Here is a 26,259-nt window from a genome sequence, read left to right as displayed (position 1 = left end):
GGGGTATTCAACCATAATATCCATGTTTATTTTAACATGGATTCATTGTATAATCAACAGATTTTAAGCTAACATCAAATCTTATCATTACATTTACTGCATTACTTTTGAAAGAAGAGAGCCTGCGTTCCAAGGGATCCACATCAGTTTGCATAAAAATAAATGCCAAAGTTTCAACTCTGAATTTCTGCCTTTTTTTTTTTAATATGACATTTAGTTAGGTATATTAATTTCCAAATGAAATTCTTGTGCAGAGGGCTATGCCCCAGTATCCTAAAGATACTACGTGGCATTTACCAGTGAAGCAATCACAGCAGTTGGAGTATCTGTTGAGAGCACACATTGTGTAAAAGCTGTAAGTTCAGACCTTAACCCATTGCCATTGACTGCTCCATAAACACATCCAGCACAGCACTGCTGGGCTTTTTACATCCAGAACAGATAAAACACAGTCAAATAATTCTTGATCTCACTGAACAGAAGAATAATCAACAGAAATTAATGATAAATGTGCTGGTTGATAAGCCCTTTAAAATAGGAACAAGTCTCTTTAATAAAAGTAAAATTTAAAAAGAAAGTAGTATGCTCAGATCAACATCCCACCCCCACCTGACTGAGTTTTAAAGGTCCTGCCAAACACTTAACATATTATTTTCTTAATATTGAAGACAGAAGGTAGAATTTTCTGGTAACTAGGTAGTATAACCATTGCAACAAAGGACTCAATACACATTGGAAACTTTGGGGCTTTATAATTTGTTGGTCTATATATTTACTGTATAAAAGGTTAAAAAAAAAATAACCTTACAAGTAAAAACAGTCTACACCTGAAACTATAGTTTTACCAACAGGCATGGAAAAAATAAGTATTTATAAGTCACTCTATCCACAAATTTTGCAGTGTTTTGATTAACATCAACCTTATTAAATAGGAGGAAACACAGGAGGCAAATATCTATTAAGTGACTTGTCTGAAGTCATGGTGAGTCAGTGGCTGAAACAAGAATGCAGACCTGCTTTCCTCTTCCTGTGTCCTAATCACTGATCCAGCATGAATTCAGGCTCCACATCACAGATCTTCACTGGGTATAATCTATAGTAATTAGCAGCTGAAGAGTGCAAGAGAGATGGAGATCCCACAGGTGGGTAACTGAAGTTTATGAAGGGCTGTCCTTTTCGGTATGGTAACGTTCACACTACCAAGCAGGATGTTCTGTAACTGGTATAACCAACTGACCAGTAAGCTCACTGTTACACTCTGATCCCATCTCACAAAAGCCGTAGTCTGGAATACTAGTGCCCTTGTTCTTTCTTGTAGGCTATCAACTGTGGCCAAACTAGACATCCCATGACTTGGTCCCCTCTCTCTTCCAGCAGCAAGAGTACATAATTACAATTAGAATCAGTTCAGATTCCTTGTTTCTATAACATCTGTTAGTCTTATATCAGAACTAAATCACTATTTGTAAAAGGTACATTAATAATGAACAGCTGGCAGAGATTATCCTTTTAGCTTGAATACTAAAATACTGCATTTAAACAATTACCAATTTTTTTCTTCCTTACTCTATCACTAAGTGTTCTACAGACAACAGTTTAGTTACAGCTATGTTAGCATCATATGGTTCTTATCAATTCACATTTATAATACCAGGATTTATCTGTAATAAACAACATTTCTGAATATTCTGTAAATTAAAATCCTGAGTTACAAGAACAACCTACCTTTAATCACTTCGTTATCTGTAAGTTTAGTTAAATCACATTATTACAAAACATCTGAAGCACGCAAATTCCAACAGTTACTTCTGCAAGAGATTTTATGCCGAAATAAACAAAGCCCTCACTGGGTGAAAAAAATCAATCTCAGCGAAAGCTTACAGAGGGGAAGGAAAAAAAAATCCTTCTAATTTTCAGAAGAGAAGGAAAATTAAAACTGGCAAAATTATTTGTCTCCATGTGTAAGGGAGGACTTTTTGTCACATTCTTGTTTCACGGGCTGGCTGAAAGCAGCAGCGAAGACTTCTTGACAGAGAACATCATGCTGTGAGTTTTAATGTTTTACTACAGACTCAGTGTAGCAAAGCAAGTCTAGAAACACAGCAGTGACATGTAGAAATTAAAACAATAAATGCCAAGCTGCAGCATCTCTTCAGGACCGAGCTCACATTTCTATATGTCGATTCCATTTTTAGATAAAACAAGTCACTAAACTTACCTGCAGCGAAACCCATTACAAGTGTCTGGATTACTGCCACCTAAATGTGATCTGCAGATTGTGGTCTATCTATCATCATATGATATCTGACAAACAGCTCCTTAAACCCTCTCAGGCATAAACATAAGCAACCAAGGAAAGAACAAAATGGAGAAAAAATGAAAACAAACCTAAATTCAAAGTTAGGCTTAATTTTTATTTGGCAGTAAATAAAAAGATCACTGTGGCAATATTCTACATCATGATCACTCTTTTTTTTTTTCAGATAGCCACTGGATTACAAGGAAAATTGAAAAGTACCACAGTATGCTTTTAACATGTAGACCATCCAGAGACATTAGTTTTACAATTTTTGTCTGCACTGCAGGCAACACTACGCAGTTAGAGCATCAGATCAGAGAATTGCCTATGACATATATTGATTAAAAAATGAAATTTCATGTAAGTATAAGGATCCATTTGCACAGATGTAGCTACAAGTTTGGGATCACTGTAGCATCTGTGGGTGTTTCTTTCTGCAGTATCAATTATACTATTGTCTTAAATTAGTATATCAAAAGTTCATATGACAAGCAGAACTTAACTAAAAAGGTGAAAATATTTTGCAACAATTAAAACACTTTTGCTTTCCCTTTTCCTCTTTCTCTGAGGTGTTTTTCAAAAGAAGTTACATTTATAGCAAATGATCAGAATAATGTGTCCAAGAAATATTTTCTTTGCATATCCTACCAATAACCTACCAGTTTTCCCTGTTGCAACACTGCAGATACAAAATATACTAAGGAATATACTAAAACATAAACAATATGGGAAAAGTAATAAGGATTTTGAAGTCAGTATTTTGGCACTTTAAGTACCCTTTAAGTATCAAAATAACAATTTTTCTATGCTACTTTATGTTTGAAGATAAAGTGATTTTTTGAGAAAGCAAATGTTCCGATTAGTGTAGCAAATGCTAATATGTACTTGAAAAATGCTTTGTATCAGATATTTCAAGGTATATTTTTGAAATGAAGATTTTCACTACTTACTGAGGTAAATAGGAAAAAAGATGCACCAAAATCAACTGAAGAGAGATCCTGGGCTTAGGAACAATCCCAAATTCCCTATTCAGGCAAAAATGCAAGCCACAAACAGGAATTTTTCTAGAGAAATGGATTCATAACAAAATTGTGACCTTTCAGATTTTCTTGAAATCAATGCTGTCACTTCTCAGGCAAAAAAAAAAAAGCAGCTGTGAATGAAAAAATAGGCAGAAGACCCCTGCTGTGTGTAACTTACAGTCCTAACTAACCTCTCCCATACTGTACGAGCACATCTTCCAGTGTAATGCCTTTTCACAGGCAAACATAACCACTGAACAACAATCACATAGGTCCACAAATTATATATACGATTACAGTACAGTGATATATCCAAGTTTCAGTAAAGTCACCATAATTTACTGTCAAACTATGCAGGAAGTGCTGAGGAAACCAATTCCCCAATCTACTATACAAAACAGATTGCTGAAAATATGAAGAAATCTCCTGAAAGAAAATCACCAAAGTAGAAATAATAAAATGCAGCTTCCTTGAACTTCATTTTGTTTCTGCCTCTTCATCCGTGAATTCAACTAACGGAGCATGTCTGTTGGCCTGGGCACCTTCTTGGAAATTAACCTTTTTTACCACTCCTGCCTTTGGAGCCCTTATGGTATGCTGCATAGAAACAGATCAGTAGTGAACAAATGGAGTACTTTGCACCTCACCCCCCAGCAAATGCTAATATTACTGTTTGGTGCAATTAAAGCAGAAAACAGTTACTTCATCTCACATGTATATTGATTTTAAATTTTTGTTGTTGTTGTTTGGTTGGTTTTTTTTTTAAAAAAGGTTATCCTAGTCCTTTTTCAAGTTCTATTTTCTCATCAATATTTATTTTTATATTGATACTGAAGATGAAAATACTATACGTTGTTATATTTTGAAGCATGAACAGCTGAATGTTATTTATTTCTCTAGCATTTTTTTTTATTATAATAAATGCCAAGCAGAGGCAATACAGTTTTAATCCAAAATGTTAATGATATGGCAGATTTGTTCCCTTAAGTGGTATTTTCAGATTACTAAAGACATTTTTGTTTGCTGGCCAAGAAAGGTCTTAACTGAACAGATATTTGGCTAAATCCAGATGAAATACAAATGCAACTACTAGTGACAGTAATGAAATAGTATGTTTACATACAATAACAAGTAGACCAATTTGGGGATTGGTATCAGGTTGGTTTTCCACTGACGTTTTGTTTCTTGGTAGTTTTCTACATAGGGTTAGTCTAATATCAAATATTAAATATTAGATATTAAATCCTCACATCTACACAAGTATTAATTTAAATAACTTTATTCAATTTAACATCTTTTATTTCAATAGCACTAAAAAAAAAAGACAACTCAGATAATGTCTGTCTAAGGTATCATCTGGAGAGTCACAAAAATTTAGCATCCAATTGCAAATAATTTCAGGTGTAATTTTTTTTAGTGCACAGTTACATTGCATGCCATTTTAGTGTCATTTATAAAAGGACATGGTAAGGGAAAGGCAATTTTTCTCAACAACATTAATTCTGCCACCACAAACTGAAATTTAAAATAAACTAATAGCTTAACCAAACCAGTACAGGCCGCAAAAACTACAGTTCAAACAATCTGAGCTAGAGTCAAGCAACATGACAATATACAATGGCCAAAATGCTAGTCCACTGAACGTCATGGACAATTACAAAGTATCTTTAGTGTACTCTTGGTAAAACTTTATGTAAACAATAATAAAAATATTTTTTAAAAGTCCTATATATATTTACAAGGTCACTGTTAGCTAAATTTCTGTATAAAGTAGGTGCAGATGTTACATTTGCTTATATCGCACAAACAGTGATCAAGAGATACACCCAGATAATTTTCTCAAGGAAAGTGAAAGGAGAGAAGGGGAGAGAAGGATTGTGAAAGCTAACCAAATGAACATTAAAACATCTGCAGAGTACCATGGATTATATAATCATCATTTGTTAGTAACAGCAAATATAATCCTCTAAAATCTAGTCAGAAAATGCTTGCTTTACAGCATATGAAGTGATACTGACATCTGCAACCTACTGCACCATACTTCAATAACGCTACCAATAATCACTACATTATGACCAGAATTTTATTTTCTCAGTAATTAGAACCTTTTACATCTCACCTACCTCCATTTTCATAGCTATCATAACCACCAGAGGGTCTCCAGTTTGAACCTTATCCCCTGCTTTCACGAACACCTACAATTCCAGAGAAAATTGAGAAGAAATCATACCTATCTTTACCATTAAATATCATCATCTGACTTTGCCTAGCACAGTCTACTGAGTGACTCTGGTTTTGTAAAACAGCCTCATATCTTTATTACTGCTGAGTTGGGTATCCAAGTTCTCTAGATAATACTCAAGGGAAGTCAGAAACTATAGATACAGATTCAGTAACAGCCAACAGGATGACCAGGAAGCAATTTATGTATCAAAGAAAAAAAACACTAAATAAGACAATGTACATTCCACCCTTTTTGGGATTATGAGCTTCTATTTTGAGGGAGAAAGTGCAGAACCTTTTCCTGGAGTCCCTAAAGTCTTGAAAAGAAAATCCATACAGAAGACTGCAGGATCCACCTAGTTTTTCTGTAGTAACCAATTTATATGTAAGAGACCCATGTTCAGTGTACTCCACCCTCTGAAAGGGTTCATGTCTTTTTGTTGTTTATGCCTTTTTATCACTAGCAGAATTCTTTTAACTGCTAAACTCTCCTGGAAATGTTTTTTTCTGTTGAAACTTTGTCAATGTACAGAGAAATACACAAGACTTGCTAGGCTAAAGAAACAAAAACATAAGCAGCAAAACACGTAGATTAGCAAAAAAGGCATTTCTATTTCTCTTTTTTGCAAGTACATCTAGCATCTTACTCTTTTGGTTAGATATAATGGATCACAGTGTAACACTGTAACTGAACAAAGCCTGTAACACTTTAAGGAACTTTGCCTCAAAAAGAAATTGAGATGAAGAAGAAATAATTTAAGCGGTAGGGTTAGTTGAATATTCATATTTTCCAGAGCTCTAGAAAAAGAAGACTAGAAGCCTGAAAAACTCTTGTGTGGCTCCTGAAAACTCAGAGTAAACAGGGCATTTTCCAATTGGAAGAAGTCACATAGTACTGACATTTCTGATCCCGATTCTTTCTTTCCTGGCAGTACAGAAGCAAACACCATTTCTGGAAGAGTAAACTTGTACATATATTGGAGAATTCATGTCCTACCCATATTATTATAATTACCTTTTCAACTGTGCCTGTCATGGGTGCTACAGCACCACTTCGCATTCCCACTGAACTCACTGCAGATAAGTACTTGGGTACAGGAATGCCAATCTGAGCACTACCTTCCTACGGAAATAAAATCAGTGACATATGAGTTAACAACATAAAATAGTACTACTAGTGCAATATGCAAACATACGGGGAAAAAAAACAGATCCAGCTTCAGGGAAATGAGTCAGCTGTTCAGGATGGAAGAGGTGTGGGGTAAGAGCAGCAAAAGCACTGTCGGTATGCTTACTACTTCACCAGTATCCAAGTCCTCAAAACCCATGGTGGCAGCTGCCAAGGATCAGCAAGGAAGGAACTACCCCCAGGAAAAAGACGTTCCATGCGGACCTATGTACCAAACCCACACCTTCCCTATTCATGCAGCAACAGAAGGTTTTCAAAATGTGCAAAGGCAGGCTGATGCAGCAAGAAAGACAGACATTGGCATGTTCATTGCCAAGCATTGTCAATGAGTGTTTCACAATTTACAATAAAGTGGATTCAGTGCTGAGTTTAGTGAGAAATTATCACCATTATTCAAAATTCCCCAGTTCCTCTCGGACTTGCTACCCAGAGTTTCCAAATGACTCATTCTCCCACACATCCTACCCATACCCTAAAACTCCTGTGATTTCTTCTAGATGCCCCCATCCTAGACTCCACTCTGATACTATAGGAAAACTGAGCTTTGCCATTCCAGCATGAATTATTTTGTCCTCATCACTGGAGTAGCGAAGTTCTCAATGCAGTCTGCTGGAAGTCTTAAGGAGCTCAGAGCTAGAGTTTAATTACTGAAATTAATACATAATAATTTACGTATTTATATTACATTTGTATTGAGTTATTTTAACGGCCTGTCAGCTTTTAACTAAAAATAAAAAATTACAAGCCTGATAATGGAAATTGGGGCACCTCTTCTTTCAAATGTCATTATTCATGCAATACAAATAAGGCTATGGTAACTCGTAGTTCAAATTTTTTTACTATTAGCTGAAGTTATGCTTCCTCAGACTGATACACATTTTTTTATTATAATTCTAGAAATGTAACTGAAGTATCAGTTACAAGCATATCCAAATAATTATCCATTTGAAGTAACTGCTACTCTTCTTAAATCTAACAAACTTAGAAACTTAAACATTTTGATATTGTGCTTTCCCCTCCCAAACCATTATTTGTAATTCTCACGCAACTAATTACATTTTAACTTTCTAAATGTAATTGATTTTTTTACTCATTGACCATAAGCAACTAACTTCTAACTATAGCTATAAACCCAGTATGTATCAAAACATTATGGGCCAACATAAAAACTTGAAGTTATGATTCTCTTTCACATTCTCTTGAAGTTTATATTGTTCATTTACATGGATAAAGCTTTGAAATTTTATACTTGAAATAATAAAGAAAGGAACTTTACCGGAAAGAAGAGATAAATTGTGTTGTCCAAAATGACCAATTTGGACTTACACACTGTTCCATTTACTGAAGACCTCAAGTAAACCGAATCATCTTCATTGAAGATCTCTCCAGAAATCAAGAAAGTTTCATCTTGAATCTGGAAGTAAAACACTTTTATAAGGACAAAAGCTAACCCTTCATGAACAATAAACCAAAAGCTAGTATTTGTAGTATATACACATAACATGTGACTCTTCATAGATTTTCAAGATTTGATTTTTTTTCCAAATTCCAGAATTATCTTACATATCCTTTATTTTTCTGTTAACAGTCTGTATTCCATAACCAATGCAATCAGCTCTGAAGATTAGCTAACATGCTCTCCCATGACATTTTTATCATAAACTATGCAATAGTTCAAATATGAATAGCATTCAAAATACAAAGGTATACTATCTCTCAGGAAAAAAGACAACAGCAAAAATCAAAGTGTTTTGTTTAGCGATGATACTAGAACACAATATTTTTAATTCATCCTAGCATATTGACTTCTACCAAGCTGAAAAATCCATACTATTCAGCTGACATCATCAGATTACACAGTGCTTTCCAAAAGACAGGCAACTTCCTCAGTCTTGGAAGGTTATGATACCGAAACTACAACTTATTCAGTAAGCCTACAAAAGGAGTAGTGGAGAGCAGTAATAGAAACAGTGTCAATTAGAAACCAAAACTGCAAAAGAAATACCAAATGGAAAGGCTATTTATTTGTAGGCAACCTTTTCGTCTACATCAATGGAAATTGCATCTCTGTGACAACTTCAGAATACAAAGACAGGAAGAATATGAACTTAAGTGCATTACGTTTAACTGATATTTTTGTTTCTAACATCACTGAGCAAAGAATCAAGAGACTTGCTGATCTTTCAGGATATTACAAGTTGAGATAAAATTCAGTCTTCATGTATATAGTCCCACACTATTTTTCCACTGAACGAAGACTTTAACATGCATCAAAAGGATACTGTTGATCTGATACTGATCCCTGAGGAAAAAAAAATAAATTTCTTGATCAGCATCCTGAGCAGGGGTGCAAATCGGGGCAACACCCTGGTCAGCACTGTGAGGGCTTGTCAGTTCCATAGCCCAGCAACCTGCTCTAGTTGCTTGGTCTCCAGGAGGGTTTCACAGCCCTTCAAAGGCACTGCCCTCCTCATTATCAGCTCCCAATTCTGTTTCTCCATCCCTTATCTCCAGCTTTTCCCCATTTCCATCTCAAAACCCATTCTCCTTTCTTCCCTGGGGGTCTACATTCTCAGCTGTTGCCCTTGCCCTTCCCCTCCCTGAAAGGCCTCACTTCATTTCACTTCCAGCCTCTTTTTACTTTTCACTGACATTACTTATGTAATGTGTAAATGCTCTCCTGCGTTACGTATGTAATCTGTAACACTCAAAATCATGTAGGTATTACTTGAGGGATGTGGGTTACCTCGTATCAGTAGAAATAAGCATTGGAATTACCTGACATGGGGTTATACACATGAAAGCAAGGTAATTTTCTCACTATTTTTCTGGTATGCTTTTCACTATACAGTCTAAGCAGTTCATAAATACTGCCTTATTCTTAATTTCCCTTTTCTGAATATTGAAAACAAGAGGCTGATCTACAGAGAGACTGCATTCTTAAGCATACATTCATTCTGGGTGCCAAATATAAGAGAAAACCCATTTACCTCCAGGTGATGCAAGAAGGATATTCCACACCCAGCAAAACACAACCCCCATAAGCCACACAACTGGAGACTATCATACATGCACATACACAAATATCTATGTTTAAAGCATTTAAGTGGTATCCTATAGGTTCTCTAATAACATAGAGAAAGAAGCCAATTCTATGTGGCATCATTCACTCATTTAACCAGATTTACTAGTCTCATTCCTTATCTTGTTTGGTAATTACTTTCCACTTTCCATCTTCAAAAAGAAAATAAAATTATCTTGCAGGTAATGCTCTAGAAAGCTTTTATTTATCCCTCAGGAGATCCATTTCATGCACAGAATAAAGCAGTAGTCCAGTGGGAAAAAAAAAAAAAAAGCCTTTTTAAATGCAGACTTAAATGTAACTCCCAATGTTTTAGAAAGACAAATTTAAGGAAGAGGAAAACAAAGCCTGACCTTTAAAGACTGGAAAACCAAATGCTTTTCTTACTTAGCCTTATTTTCAGAAGTATTTTAGTACCTCTTCTATGCCAATCCAGCATCTAGCAAAGATAATTTCAAGCCAAAATAACACAACTGCAACATCAGCTGCAAGCAAACCAAGAACAGAGTCCTGTATCAGTAATTACCAAGGAACTTCAGTAATGGTTAATACCAAGAGAATTCTATAAGAAACTCTTCTTTTACCTAAGGAAATATCTGGGAAACAAGAAAATAAAATATGGACTTGTACCTGCATGTTGTATGACCCTTCTTGATTGTAAGTTACAGCTATTTCCACAGCTGTTCAATTAAAAGAAAAAAAAAAAAAAAGGTGCATGTGAGTAGATTTAATTATAGGAACTAGAGAATAACAACATATACACAATATTTAGTGCACCTTTCTTGATAAAAAGAGAGACCTACCAATACTAAGCACAAGTATTTTCAGATTAGCTTTGTACACACTGAATTCTAGACAATTTGTTTTTCAAAGATGAACACCTGAAGTCATGCTCTGAAATCTGTATTAAGTTACCTGGACAAAAAGCAGACTTTGATGGGAGAAAGTGCTGACCACTTTCATACCAAAATGAAGTAAAAAAAAAAAAAAGTCAATGGCACTCATGCCTCAAAAATCTCAACATTCATTTAAATGATAAACATTAGTTGTGTTGTTTTAATTTGGTTTGCATTTCCTCAAGAAGTTTCCTCAAGTGGATTAAGCATTAAGTTCTACGAATTCCCAGGTGAAACTGCTTAAACTCATACTGCTTCTATTTGCTGTTGGTTAGCCTGAATTCTCAAGCACCAGTTGAAATAATTTTATCCATCAAGTACCTCTTCTCCCTCCACACATTTTATTAACTTACTGTTTTCCCCATCCAGCAGAGACAGCTTCCTAGTATGACATATATTTAGTCTCCTACCAGTGCTGGATGCAAACGGTGAGAATTTATCTAAAACACAAAATACATAGACATTTTGCTTTAATTGTACTTTAGCAATTTACACCACAAAAATCACTGTCCTACTATTTCTACCATCTTACTTATATATTTATATTGCACATTAAAGATTGAGGAACCACTGTAATAGTAACAGTCCCTCACTAAAGCTTCAACAATGAATAAACTAATGCTGTGTAACCTACAGAAAACATGACACTAGCAGCACTTACTAAGAAGGATATTGACTGTTCTTCATGAAGAGATCCTTGAACAGGAAAGCAACATGGGAATTCAACTGCAACACAGCTGGTTCAGATTAACCTTTAGGTGAAGGTTCCAACTGTAAGAGCAGTCAAACATGGCAGCAAATTGCCTGGGAAGATGGAGGTGTTTTCAAGGATGGATCAGATATACAGCTATCAGATATTGCTTGATTGGTTCATCATCTCTTAAAGCAAAGCAATAGTGTATATGAATCTTTCCAATCCCACTCTCCCATGTTTCCAGGGTAGTTAAAGTGGAGAAGAAAATTAACAAGGCTGTTGGCAGCATGTCTTAGATTTATATGAAGTCTTTTTTAACAGCAATCACATGCCCAACTGGTATAGCCATTAACAGTGTCAGAACTCAAGAATGTCTAGTTCATTCAATTAAACCCTATTGCCTCTCCCAGTTCTAGCAAGGTCAATTTTATCTCTGAAGACCTTCAGCCAACTGTAAGAATAACAGTGACAGATACTCACTGTTTATGCTTGTAAAGAACAAAATGTACACAGTGACACTAATTATGCATACCAAGGTCTTTCAGATAGCGCCTATCTGAAGTGCTGTCAGAAGGAGTCTGTACATTACAGTGCTGATATATTCAATATCTATCCCTTAACAAGAGTTATAGTTTGCTGTCTGGGTAAATATCTGACAGACACTAGAATTTTGAGCAACACAAAGGCAAAGAAGGAGCACACAAATTAAATATTGCACATGAGATCACAGCATTGTCTCATCCAGTCACAGGTAAAATAAAACAAAAGCATGATCCTTACCATCTGACTGATCTCTAAAAGCTTCGGTTAGCATTTTCTCTTTCAGTATGAGTCCTAGAGCTGCCTGACACATAACTTCATGTGGGGTTGCCTTTTTGGTTGGAAACAATTCATGATGGTGTTGAGGAATGAAATTAGTGTGCACATTTCCAGCCTCAAACTGTGGGTGTCCTGACAGACTCAGTAAAAAATCAATATTAGTGCTTAAACCTACAATCTGTAAAGAAAAAGAAACATATTGCCAAATTGAACAAATGAATGAGTATACAGATTTCTAGTTAACTTACGAGTAGATGAAAGATTGATCTTTCTTCAGATGGCACTAGCAAAATACAAAGTTTATCAATAAAATGTAATGAATTCAACTGGTCTGTTTTATTACCAATGAAAACATTGCTTTTAAAAACGAAAATTAAAAAAACCCCAATATGAATACTTTCTCAAAAGCAGTATTTTTAAAATGCTACCTTTGTCCACTGTGAAGTCAAAGAAAGTTTTCTAGCAATGATAATGGGAGGTTATTCAGAGGAGGACCCCCTCCCCCCCCACAAAAAACAAACAAACAAACAAAAAAACAACACAAAAAAAACCCACCAAAATCCCACTCTACTGCTTCAGAAAATCATGCTCTGAGTATTTAAAATGATTACTAGTATGAAAAGTGCCTCATACTAAAAATGAGTTATAATAGTTTCAAATATTCCTTATTTGATTTTTAAAGAGTTAAGAAATGGGAATAGTGACTTTTATAAGTTTACTAGACACTATTCATTTCCTGTACTGCAAAATTACTATCCAACCAACATGAAATTAGAAATATTTTAGAGAAATCAGTGAAACTTGTAGCTGTATTGTACTGTAATATTTATTGACAGAACTACTAAGAAAATTCAGGGGAGGGGAAACCCACAAAACACCCAATAGATTCCCCCCCATCTCTTTCACTTGCAGTAATCTTTTAGCTAAAACAACAGTGTGCCAAACATTTTCAGTACCTCAACCATGTTTTTTTTTCATTTAAAAGTATGAATTAATTCTGCGCAAATAATATTCAGTCTCACCTCAAGTCAAACCTCCCGAATTCCTCTTTTGAAAAGAGATACACACCTGTAGTTTTTATAGGGGAAAAAGGGACCACTTCTTAAAAAGAACTAACAGCATTAAAAATTCTCCCTATTTCTTTACCACACGTGTCATTTAAATCTTACCAGGTTTTATAACTTAGAAGTTACAAGCAAACATCATCTAACACAAATTCTACCTACAGATTCCTTTAGGTTTCAGAAAAGTCACACTGCAGTTGAAAGTGGTGTTATTCAGCCTTGCTCTTCTATAAAGTCCCAGCTGCATCACCCAGCTGAAGATACCACAAACGTAAGAGAAATCTATGCTTAAAACCAGACTTCACAGTTATCTTTACTCCCTCCACCAACTGCAAATTAGACAAAAACGCAGTTTCTCCAAGCAAATAATAAATCTTAACTGGTAGTGGCAAAGCAGGCTCCCTCTTAGCAACCACTTTTGGTTTACTGTAGTATTTTATCCATATTCTGTTTGCCTGATATCTTCACAAATTTGGCTCAATATCTGAAATCACGCTGGGTTCCTTCTACTTACATTATATTGATGCAAACTGTATCGCAACTTTCTCAGTGCTGCTTGACGATCCTCAGCCCAAACAACTAGCTTTGCAATCATTGGATCATAATGAACAGAAACCTCATCACCTAAAATATATTTAAAATATGCTGTAAGACTAACCCAAGTATTTCTGAAAGTTGGTAATGCATAGTACTGCACACCATATGGCATTAAACTCTGACACAATTGATGGCCACATTTCTATGTCCTTAAAGAATATTAATCTTTAATGATGTGACCTGGCATTTCAATTCCAAGGACAACTTCAGTACAGACTTTTTAAGAGGTAACACTACTCAAATTCAGTTTTCACCGTTGCAGTCAGAATGCAGGATTGATAAATTGTGATGAGTATATAATCAGCATGATCCAATGGACAATAATTTGGATACAGGTAAGTAAGTAAAGAGTAAATAAAATATTCAGTGACTGACCAAAAAGTAAATGGTCAATGACAAGGAAGAATAATTCTGTAGAGATTTGTCTTTATAACAACACCCTGACAGACAAACTTATTTAGGCCAAAGAGGGAAACGCTGACAAGGAAAAGCTTTTGATGCAAAACATTTCTGCCTTGTTTTTACCTTGTCTCACTCCAGTTTCTATCCTGGTGAAACTATCTGGTGGTGGGGTGGATAAGTGCAACAATGGCCCAGCCCCTGGCATAAAGTTATTCTTAGGGTCTTCAGCATATATTCTAGCTTCAAATGCATGGCCCCGGAGCAGAATCTCTTCCTGCATTAGGGGAATCTTCTCTCCTGCTGCTACCTGAAAACAATAGAGTTTTTTTGTTTAACATGGGATCAATATTCTGGAGTGCCAGTGTACAAAGGAGTATCTTTCTTCTAAACACGAATGTGTAGAAAACATAATTCAAAATGCACAAGGAGAAAAAAGTGGTATATCATAAAAAGTTATTTCTGAAGTTACTTCTTTCTTTTGCCTGGGAGTCATCAATCAAAGGATTTTGAATTATTATTCTGTAATTTGACCTTCTAGTATTTCACAGATCTAAAACATGACAGAAAAATAGTGGATTTTTTTTCCTACTAGTTATGTCAAAAGATAATTAAATGTTTAAGTTAAAGCCTGGTCAACTAAGACAATATTTTATTAGAGAAAAATTGCTCCAAGAGCAGATGATAAAATGGATTACTGGCAGCCAGCACTACTGACATACACTATTGATTCTTCTGTATACTGTCAAACCTGCACATTTCAGGGAATGTTTCTTTAAAGGGATTACTAACAATTTAAGACCCTTTAATGGGGCAAGAAGCATCATTTTATTACTCAAAGGAATTCACATTACAAATATTTGTATACTAACGAACACCAGCAACACACCAGTTTGAAAAAACAGGGCTTTTAGGGACAAAATAATAACAAGAAGTCTGCTTCAATTAAGCACAGAGGAGACTTTACCAGGAAGCTACACAGTTTTCATCTACATGGGAAAATACAATTTTCTACTGAAAAAATAGCAACAATTCATCTTTTAAGTGTCACGGGTTTTCCATATGCCATGCCTTCCGCCACCAAACTATGGATTTCAGCACAGACAGCAGAATATAACTGAGTCTTCAAAGAAAAAGTAGTACTATACAGATTCACAAAAATAATCTCCAAGCACTGATAGACATTTTTCGTCTATTGACTCATTAAGCCACATGCCAACAGCACCATATCTTTCCACCTTATCTCTTTCTTCAAGTATTGTTTGATCCCTGTTCCAACTCAGCAATCAATGCTCAATTTCCATTCCCACATCAGGAATCCAGAAGTTCCTCTTTTTTGCAAAAGCATTTGCCATTTTAGTTTTCTGTCTGGGTGCAAAGACACTTCCCTCCCTGCCACCTACTTAAGCTCATTGTGTGCTGCTGTCCTCACTTTTTGATTTATCTAACAAAAATTGTTTTTCATTTCCAGTTCCCTAAGGTCCAAAACTTCCTGTTATCATTTGAATGCATGAGTAATCTCTCTGCAAATTGGGTGTGTGAGGAAATAGCCTGCTTCCAGTCCACACAACTATACATTTATTCTAGAATGTGACTATACTGATATAACACCAGACACATGTTTTTGTGAAGATTTTTTTTCTCCAGCAGCCTGATCCAAGAATTTTTGGGCCAGAGATACACTTCAACTAGAGTTTCCAAAAAATTCAGCACAGCAAGGGAAATATCAGGACCCTACTTCCTCCTACTTTCTGCATTCTCTATAATCTCTTTAAATATAATTTTTTAAAATGCTTTTTCTTTACACAACTGGAAGAATTTGTTGGAATTCTGAGCATCTATACAATGCTCTACAAATACAGTAATACAAGATTTTCCTTTAGAGCAAAGGAAACTCTACCCTATCAGCTGAATAAGAGATGTAGATCTGAAAACCTATCTGGTCTCTCACAGGCAATATCAAGGAGCACTATTCACCAGATAAGAGGAATTCTACATGTAAAATCAATTAACACTCACCCTAAGCTGCCATTCCACCAAGTCTGTTCCAGTGATCATCTCTGTAACTGGGTGCTCTACTTGCAGTCTGGTATTCATCTCCATGAAGTAAAAATTATGTTGTGAGTCCATAATAAATTCCACTGTTCCTGAAGTAATGAAAGGGCACTTTAAACCAAGACTTTTTCAGAATGGACACTTAACACACCTAATTTATGTCAGGACAAGACTATTATTTCAAAACCAGATACCACGAGTTTCATTACATTCTGTATAAATTATCTTAAAAGGTCACACAATTGAAATTTGAAAACAGAAGTGTTGTTTCCTTGCACATTTACACATCCTGTGCTTAATCAGTTCAAACTTAGACAGGGAAAGTTCAGATTAGACACAAGGAAGAAGTTAATTACTGTGAGGGTGGTGAGGCACTAGAATAGGTTGCCCAAAGCAGTGATAAATGCTCCGTCCCTGGCTGGATGGAACCTTGGATGACACAGTCTAGGGTAAGGTGTCTCTGCCCATGACAGTGGGGTTAGAACTAGATGATCTTATGGTCCCATCCAACCCTAACTATTCTATGATTCTCTTCTACAATAAAAGATGCATTTCATTATGAGCTGTAAAAAGTGCATCAAAACTCTTTAACTTATTGTGTTTATGTATAAGACATGCAATTATTGGGAAAAAAATAAAATAAAATTCCAAGGAAATAAGTGAGAAAAAGTCACAAATAATTTTAGCAGGTTATTTTTCATTTGGGAAGTAGTGTGAACTTTCACAGACAGTGAGCCGTTTTCTCTTAAATGCTTTACTGTTTGAATATAAAGTATTTTTCTTTGTTGTTGGAGAGTGAGCATTATGAATGTAAGTTTCATCAGAGCAAGGAAAAAATAATTTCTCTGTCATGAGACAATCTAGCTGATTGAATTATCTGCTCTGAAATTTTTTCCTTCTATTCTTCAGCTGTCATTAGTCTTAAGCTCAGACCACGTGTGCAAATTTAAATTTGTAACTGTATCAAATTTAACCATGTGATTACTTCCTTAAACTTCAAAAAGAAAATAAAACTGGGGGATGTGTATCATACTCCAAAACAAACAAATGCTATTTGCCTTGAGTCTTACAGTCTTACTAAGTTAAAAGCATACCTCTGGAGCAGCCATACCTTTACAGACTTACCTGCTCCCACATAATTAACTGCTTTAGCTGCTTTGACAGCAGCTTCTCCAAGTCTCTTTCGAACTTCAGCACTAATTCCTGGCTGTAAATAATAATAATAATACAAAATGTTATGAATTATTGTGAATTTTGGTGATATTAAACCTACTATGCAGGAACATTTTGCAATATTTAGTAACTGTAGTGAAATCCTTATCAATGAAATCTACATATTTTTCCCCCAAGAATCATTTTCCTAAAGTAATTTTTTCATTTAGAACATTTTCTGCAGCAAAATTAAAACAGGTACTTGGATTTAGAAATAAATTACTACCTGCTAAATAAATTTCATGAGGGTTAGCAATTATTTAAAAAATATGTAGGTACTATAAGAACTTTCTGCTCACCCCTGGTGCCTCTTCAATGATCTTCTGATGTCTCCTTTGTACGCTGCAGTCTCTTTCAAACAAATACACTGCGTTGCCATGCTGGTCACCAAATACTTGGACTTCAACATGCCTGTTCCATAATAATAAATGTTTCAGTGAATTTCAGTAAAGCCCCAATCCTGCGACTGACTTCACCTCAACAGACTTTGAACTTGTATATAGTCCTGTATACTTCACTAGGTCTTTATAGGCTTACAGATAACCGAAAATGTAGAAATGTGGCTGCTATTATGCAGGATTTCAATTAGTTTAGACTTCGTCAATGTCATAGAATCATAGAATAGTTAGGATTGGAAAGGACCTTAAGATCATCAAGTTCCAACCCCCCTGCCATGGGCAGGGACACCTCGCTCTAAACCGTATCACCCAAGGCCTCGTCCAACCTGGCCTTGAACACTGCCAGGGATGGAGCATTCACAACCTCCCTAGGCAACCTATTCCAGTGCCTCACCACCCTAACAGCAAAGAATTTCCTCCTTACATCCAATCTAAACTTCCCCTGTTTAAGTTTTAACCCATTACCCCTTGTCCTATCACTACAGTCCCTAAATGAAACAGAATTCTAAACACCAGCTACTGGTATGAAACACCATAGGATAAACAAGCATCCTGGTTTTGGCTGGGATGGAGTTCATTTTCTTCCTACTAGCTGATACAGTGCTGTGTTTTGTCTGTACTATAAGAATAAACTTGATAACACAGTGATGTTTTAGTTGTTGCTAAGCAGTGCTCACTCTTAGTCAAGGACTTTCAATTCTCCTCTCTGTCATTACCACTGTTATTACTGCTGCTATTATAATAATTTTCCTAATATAAAATGTGTTATTATATATTAAATTATATACATTGCATAATATACAAGAACATATGACATATTATATATTACATAATATATAGTATATAATTATTATCTATTATTAAATATATCATTATATTTTTCTTGTTTCATTTCAATTATTAAACTGTTCTTAGCTCAACCCATGAGTTTTACCTTTTCCTGATTCTCCTCCCCATCACACAGTGGGGGAACAAGCAGCTGTGTGGTACTTCTTTGCTCTTTTGTTTTGGGTTGTTTGTTTTTTTTACATGAGAAGAAATATCACAGTGTTTATACTAAAACATCTATTTCTCACCTTGGATTATCTACAAATTTCTCAATCAGCATTGCATCATCATTGAAAGACTTCTTTGCTTCTCTCCTAGCTGATTCTAGTTGGTCCAGAAACTCCTTTTCCGAGTGAGCAATTCTCATGCCCTAAAATACATAAAAAAGCATACCTAAATGTCTAATAATCTGGTACACAACAAAAATCCTTGTTGTACACAAAGAGCAAGAAATTTCAGAGTAAAATCAGCTTTAGACAGGGAATTCACTATACATGGTGTCTGGATGCCAAATTCTTAAATGATATTTCTAATCACTTCTTAGGCAACATTTAAAACTGTTAGCAAAAAAAAAAAAAGTCACAGAAACCATCAAAGTAACAATTTCAAGTCATCTAATTTTACACAAATCCATCAAATAACTTTTCTGCTTATGTGAATTACCAGAGATCCCTTGAAATAAACAAAACTCTTCCAATTCGTACCAGCTACTTACCTTGTGCCTCACCACACAACAAAAGGAAGTGAGATTTCATAGTGCTAGACTGGCTATTAATAATAAATTTTAAGGAAAAGCAGTTTTCTATTTTCTTTGGGTTTAGATTTATTTTAGAATATTCTGTTACAGACACTGAGACATGATAACTTTACACCATGTGATGAACAGATTAGTTTCTTTACCTTTCCTCCACCTCCACGAACAGCTTTAATCATTACTGGATATCCTATTCTTTTGGCATGTTCCTTTAGACACTCCTCTGACTGATCTTCTCCATGATACCCTTCAACAACAGGAACGCCAGCTGCAGACATTATAGCTTTGGAAGTGCTTTGACAGAACAGTTTCATGTTTAGAATGATAATATTCTTTTTTTTCTTGCTTTAAGCTCCAAACCTGTCTATGTTTTCAGTGTTAATTCTCCTCACATAAGTAGCTCCACTGACCTCAACAGGACTATTTACACGAGTGGGTTACATACAATTGGACTGTAATTAATAAAATGCTTCAAATGTTTGGTTGTTTTTTTTTTCCTGCAAGCCCTCTACAAAAAAGCATAGTCATTTTCAAGCTTATGCTTTTTTCCTATCTTTTGAGCCACATCATATAGGCCAAACCTAGCATTTTCAAATTACAACACTGTATCCTGCCAAAGCTATATTTAAAGTTGTACAAAGGCAAAACTCTTTTTATGATACAGGCTGGATTCATACCAGACATAAAACACCTCAGCATAACAGCTCTGGCTTCCAATATACATGCAAAGTTAGTTAAATTACAGAGTTAATTTACTCTCACATTAGGAAGTGATAAAAAAATTAATTATCTAAAATTAGTATTACACAGTTCATGTATTAGTAATCACCTTACTTCCATATTCTTAAGTTATACTTCATACCCTGGAAACATTTCTCTGATTTAAGCAACTAAGAATAAGATCCTTTGTGATGAACAAAACTTATCACCCCATTTTAAATAAGCCACACTAACCCCTGATGATATGGGTGTTTCTCTTCCACTGTTCTTTTGACCCGTATGCAAATATCTGATCTGACTGCTGAACCCTTACCTATGTAACATTGCAATGCCCAAATTCTGGAAAACTAGAATCAGTTACATATTTAATCACCAAAATTTTAATTACGGAACAATTTTGACTGTTTCTAAGTCTATATGAATCTTACAGATCTACAGATCATCTATAAACCTAGAGCTTATTCATTTGAAGAAAGCCACAAAAGACAACAAAAACTGACAGAATAAAACAATTATGGAGCAGCTGGTCATTCGTTAACAAAATAAGCTTTGGCAAACTGTAAACTGCATAGCCAAGTAAAAAGCAGAAATAGATACCTCTTAATACCCATATCTTTGATAGCAGATGAAGGTGGACCTATGAAGATGATTCCTTCTTGCTTGCACAACTCTGCAAACTCTGTGCTTTCCGACAGAAAACCATAACCTGGATGAATAGCCTACAACAGAATAATGTTACCAGCCTATTTTTATATGTTTACCTTAGAAAACCCTGAAACTTCCACAGAGTTTCACTAAGACAACACAAGATGGAAGCACCACAGGCACAAAATAAAGAACTAAAGAGCATAGCAGTAACAGAAGATTTAAGGTCATGATCTACTTGCCTGAGCTGCTGAGGCCTTGGCCACCTGCACTATTTTTTCTGAAGCCAAGTAACTCTGGTGTGAGGGTGCTGGACCAATGCAATATGCTTCATCTGCCTGTTACAGAAAAAAATACATTTAATACAGGCTGTTTAATAGATAATAAAAAGCAAATTTAACTGAATTTCTGAGTCAATTACATTGTTTATCAGATTGCTAGCATGCAACAGTTTACATCACTTCATACTCTCTTCATACTCAACTGGGTGACAGTTTCGACTTTTTTCCCAAAACCAGAGTCCATTCTCTTAACTTCCTGGCTACTCCAGCATTAGAAAGCCAAACCTTAATGCACCTCCTGTAAAGCTGTCAAGTGCTGAGATAGAGACTAGACAAAATATTCAATGATTCAAGAAAAACTTGGAAGTCACTTTACAGAGGTGAAAATCATTAATAAATCTACTTGCACACTGAACTTATCAATGAGAAACAGTGTTTTTAATGAACAGTAATAAAAACTGAATATACTTCACCATTGCTACATGCATGGAATTTCTGTCTGCTTCACTATAAACTGCAACAGACTTCACACCCATTTTCTTTGCTGTTCGCATCACTCTGCATGCAATTTCTCCTCGATTTGCAATAAGAATCTTCCTTATGTTGTGACCTCCTGTTTGAAAAGATGAAGACATCTTAAAATTCACATCTCTTTTTAATCATTTAGAGCATTTATGCATTTCTTCCAATAATGAAAAAAACGGGCTTCACCAAAAAGCATTTCCATGCTAGTCTTCAAATTTTATCCTTAGAGCCCTTAGAGCCCTTAATTCAACTTTTTTCCTTTCTTTTTTTTTTTCTTTCTAGAACTAAGAAATATTTTCTAAAACTAAAACACTGAAACATAAAAGTTGATGCTTATGGTTTTATTGTGTACTTTTTGGACCAACTAGGGAACAATTATCATGTGTCCTTACTGGCTCCTCACCTACCAGAAGTAATTCACATTTCTTTGATGAGCACAGTCACCATCACAAACTAATAACAAGGCATGAAGGCTTTGGGGGTTGGCTTGTTTGTTGGGTTTGTTTGGGTTTTTTTTAAGTAGTGACTCACTAGCTTTTATGAAGTCTCATGACAGTTACAATGGTACAGAAATATGCACAGGCATAACTAAATGGCTTAAAACTAATATAATCAAAACATACCTCTGAATTCTGAAACATATATTTTTAGGCAACTTGACAATAGGGTCAGTTTAAATCACCTTGCTATATACTTCTTACTTTCCTTCACGTATTATTCAAGTATCATTTTACTTAAAAACCCAATTCCCTCACACTTTACATTTGTATCCGAAAAGGACTCAGAGGAAAACACCACAAAAATAAATACTTTTCATTGAGTATACCTAAATATGGCAGACAAAATTTGTCAAAATGTTGCTTACACGTTAAAGAATATTTCTGTTATGTCTGCTACAGACTCTTGTTTTCAAAAGCTATACAAATATTTAATATTTATTTTTAAAGTGTACAGTTTTTCAGCAACTAATGGTCTAAATCTAATTGTAAAACCACCCACATTACACAAGCAATTAAACCTAGTGGCCAAAAGAAGTTCAACTTCATACCTGTCGTTGAAGCACATTTCACAAATCTTTGTACTTGGTTCCATCGCCTGTACAATTACAAACACACAGCAGTGTTAGAAAAGCATATGAAGAACTGGCCACTGCTCTACTTTCATTTTCAGGTAAGAGAAGAACAGAATTATGATACAACTACTTACACAGAACACACTCAAGTTCAAGGAAGGTTTGTGCAAACTTCACTAGATCTCTCCTTAAGTGCTTGCGTTTAGACACAAGACAAATCATTCCCTTGCTTTTCTACCAGCATTCAAAGTCTCTTTTAGTAAATAGTGGTATTTATTAGAGATGGCAACTTGAAGTATTCGGGCAAGAAGACATGAACAACCACAACTTAAAAAAGCTTAAATGGGAAACAGGAGTTGTTTGCACAGAGAAAAGCTGTAGAGATAAATAATGTTAAAGATAACAAGAAATAAGAGCTATGAAGAGCTATTTATATTCTGAAATTGAAAATTTAACCTCAACCAATTAATACTAAAGAAATGAGATTGTGAAAGCTTAAGCGTCTGGGAGAAACTGTAAACTCCTAGAACTGTTTTCATTTCACACACACATCAACTTTGGAATCTTGGATCAGGTCCAGCAATTCTTAAACAGTATTAGACAAAAAGACAAGAGACGCTCCTGACACCACATAACCAAAGGCTCAATTTCAATAAGAGAGAGGTTATGCATTTCCTATGCCCCTAATAAACTGCCGTCGAAGTCACCAATTCTATTGCACCGGCTTCCAGCTGGCAGAAGGTTGGCAACGGCAGTTTTCAAACCCCTAACACCCTAGACAATTTCATGGAACCTGTATCAACTACCAACACTGTGCTTGAAAGCCTGGGAGGTTTCTTTGCTCTTTCTATCCACAGAGGAGCCCAGGGCACCAGCATCCCACGTACGCGCACACACCCCGCAGCAGCAGGGCAGGCGGCAACCCAGCTCCCTCGCTCCTCCCCAGGCGCAGAGCCTCTTCTTCCCTCCCTCCGACAACCCAGCCCCAGGCTCGGCTTTGTGAAGCCTCCCCCCGCGCCAGGCCCAGCACCTGCCGCCGGCTCCCTCCCGGGCACCGTCCCTGCCCCTTCCCGTCAGTCCCCGCTAACAGCCTCCACGGACCCCACATCCCCAGCGGGGCAGGCCACGCCGGGTAAAGGGCAGATTAAGCCCCCACCGCCCCAGAGGGGGCTTGCACGCCGTGTACCACCGTCCCCCACGTCGCACTCACTGACGCCGCAGAGCCCAGAAGCAGCAATTCCACCGCTCCACTGGCAGCAACAGCGCCATGTTACTGAGCGCGGGGGCCGGCGGGACGGGGGTGTGTGCGCCAGGCCGGCCGCTAGTGGCTGCTCGGAAGGGGCGTGATAAGGCGGAGCCCGGCTAGGAGCCGGTGGGCGTGGAGCGCGGAGAGAAGGCGCGCAGGGAGGGGGGATGAAATGAGGTCCGAGGGTGGTGGTGTGCTCTCTGCTCTCTCCCGAGAGACCCGGGAAGGCGGTGTGTGAAAGAGCAGGTGGGGGCAGACCAGGGGGGTTGCGTGACACCGAGAAACACGGCAATAAAACGGCAGATCAAGTAGAATTCATATAAATGTGAAATGATGCGCGCTGCAGGACTCCTGGCTTTATTTGTGGATGCCTGGGCTCATAGCTGACTGTGTTCCCTCGGGAATGACATCCAGAGTGATAATGGAGCAACAACATGAAACGTGAGGGTGGTTGGGAAGTTCACGGGGATCCTCAGGATTTGTAAGACCCTATGGCCAGGGCCAACTCCCCAGCACAGAAGTGTAGAGGCCAGGCCAGGCTTAGCCCTTTTGCTCCTTCAGGGTTTGTAGGGTTAAGGAACCAGCTGCTGCAATGGTCTTGCACACCTCCTGTCCTCCATAGTCCATAGGGGAGCTGGGCCTGTGGTCTGGCATCATTGGGCTGTTGTTAATGTCCATTTTGACCTGGTTTAGTGCAGCAAGGTGACGGCAAATCACTAAGGCCATGTTATTTGCCTCGATTATGCCAATTTACTGAACTCGGGGTAACAATAATGTTCAGGCAAACTGTGATACTGATTGACTACAATGAAACATTTTCAAAGTAGCATTTCCCATGACAATGTTTTTAATATAACTTATAGAGAAAAAAAAAAAAGAAAAAAAACAAAACAAAAAACAACCAACCAGCAGTTAGTCAAAATAAGTATTTCTAGTTGCTGTTTATAAACAGCAAAGCAACCATGCTTTTTCACAAAAGGAATACATACGCTATCAGTCATAATAATACTAGTATTTCGCATGTCTATGTGTTTTCTGTACTCGGAAGCATTAACACAATTTCTTACATACAGATCTTTGTTAGTATGCAGGTTTCTCTGCTTGTTCCACCTTTGCTTTTTTTGTGATATGGTATGGTGATCTCTCACACCAGGACTCAGTGGCTGTACTAGGTTAAACAGACACAGGGTCAGCTTGGGGTTATAATATGGTCCCTTGAACCTGACTGCATGAGGCTGTGGGCTCAGCACTTGCTCTAAAGATGAAATTTTGAAAACTAAATTGTTAAGTGAAGCTTCCACTTTTCCATAATTCATTCACTTCATTTTTCTTCAACATAATGTGCTGGCAGCATAGATGCTACCTTCGTCTTTCAAAAGTCAGATTTAAAAGAATACTCAGCATGTTTAATTTGTCTGTAAACACAAGATGGCAGCATTTTATGTAGTTTGCCATTGAATGTTGGGAAGAGCTACAGCTCTTTCACAGAGGTCGTGGAAGAGTTTATGCTTTTGACAGTAGAACTAATGGAAGTTGCAAACTCATTTATATTGCAAATCTACTCTTGGTGGAGGCATGCTGCAAGCATGGCTTTTAGGGCTTGCAAAGTCAAGTGGGATCACCAGATTATATACACATATTGTTGAAAGTGCAGTGTAATAAAACTGTAATGCAGAAAGTAGTAATTTTCTCACTGCCACCAGTAATATGTTTAATGTGCATGTACATAGATAGAGGCACTGTGATGAACCTAATGATGTATTGGATAGGTTGGATTGGCAACATTTAAATTTTACTGTGGAAGGTTGGCCTGTCTTGAAAGCTTCTTTAGGTTAATAATTTGAGTACTTTTCACACTATTATTTTTTCCAAGAGCAGGTTGTGAACATCATAATTTGTTTGAAATATGAATTAGTTTTCCTTGAAGAGATGAAAAACAGGTCATCCCATGGCTAAATTAATGAGGTTAAACATTGGCTGGACTCATGAATCATATTCTTCAGAAATTTCTGGGCTATAGGAAAGCCCCAGCAAAGCTGAGGTTCAAACCCAAGATCTGTGTCTCCAGTCTGCACAGATTTTCTAACTCAAACTGAACACTTCCCTTTTTCTCAACAGCTCTGGTTTTTCTTGTGTGTTTGTTTCTGCATGTGGGAAATGCCACCTGCTCCTTTTTAAATTTTTGAAGAGAGTTAAATAAGAAACTGGTCCAATTAAATTATAATTTAATGAAACACTT

At 36.5% G+C, this 26,259-nt stretch overlaps 1 protein-coding gene across 1 annotated transcript; it reads right to left on the bottom strand.

Moving 5' to 3' along the window:
- Positions 1 to 2,393: 2,393 nt before the first annotated feature.
- Positions 2,394 to 24,098, bottom strand: MCCC1 (methylcrotonyl-CoA carboxylase subunit 1). The gene is made up of 19 exons (XM_061353498.1): positions 23,985 to 24,098; positions 22,751 to 22,797; positions 21,651 to 21,790; positions 21,139 to 21,234; positions 20,849 to 20,970; positions 19,678 to 19,825; positions 19,026 to 19,147; positions 17,851 to 17,962; positions 17,465 to 17,546; positions 16,304 to 16,431; positions 14,411 to 14,594; positions 13,803 to 13,912; positions 12,186 to 12,402; positions 11,065 to 11,151; positions 10,446 to 10,495; positions 8,010 to 8,147; positions 6,560 to 6,667; positions 5,445 to 5,516; positions 2,394 to 3,918 (listed from the first exon to the last, which is right to left on the bottom strand). The coding sequence occupies exons 1-19, from the start codon at positions 24,041 to 24,043 to the stop codon at positions 3,799 to 3,801; spliced, it is 2,142 nt and encodes a 713-aa protein (XP_061209482.1). The 5' UTR covers positions 24,044 to 24,098; the 3' UTR covers positions 2,394 to 3,798.
- Positions 24,099 to 26,259: the final 2,161 nt, after the last annotated feature.

The sequence above is a fragment of the Neopsephotus bourkii genome, unplaced genomic scaffold (genome assembly GCF_033783945.1).
Source record: "Neopsephotus bourkii isolate Nb327-2 ecotype Australia unplaced genomic scaffold, CSIRO-AGI_Nbou_v1 NB_678, whole genome shotgun sequence".
In the NCBI taxonomy this organism is placed as follows: Eukaryota; Metazoa; Chordata; class Aves; order Psittaciformes; family Psittacidae; genus Neopsephotus; species Neopsephotus bourkii.
Note: the sequence above shows the minus strand (reverse complement) of the source record. Positions and strands in the feature narration are given on the sequence as shown.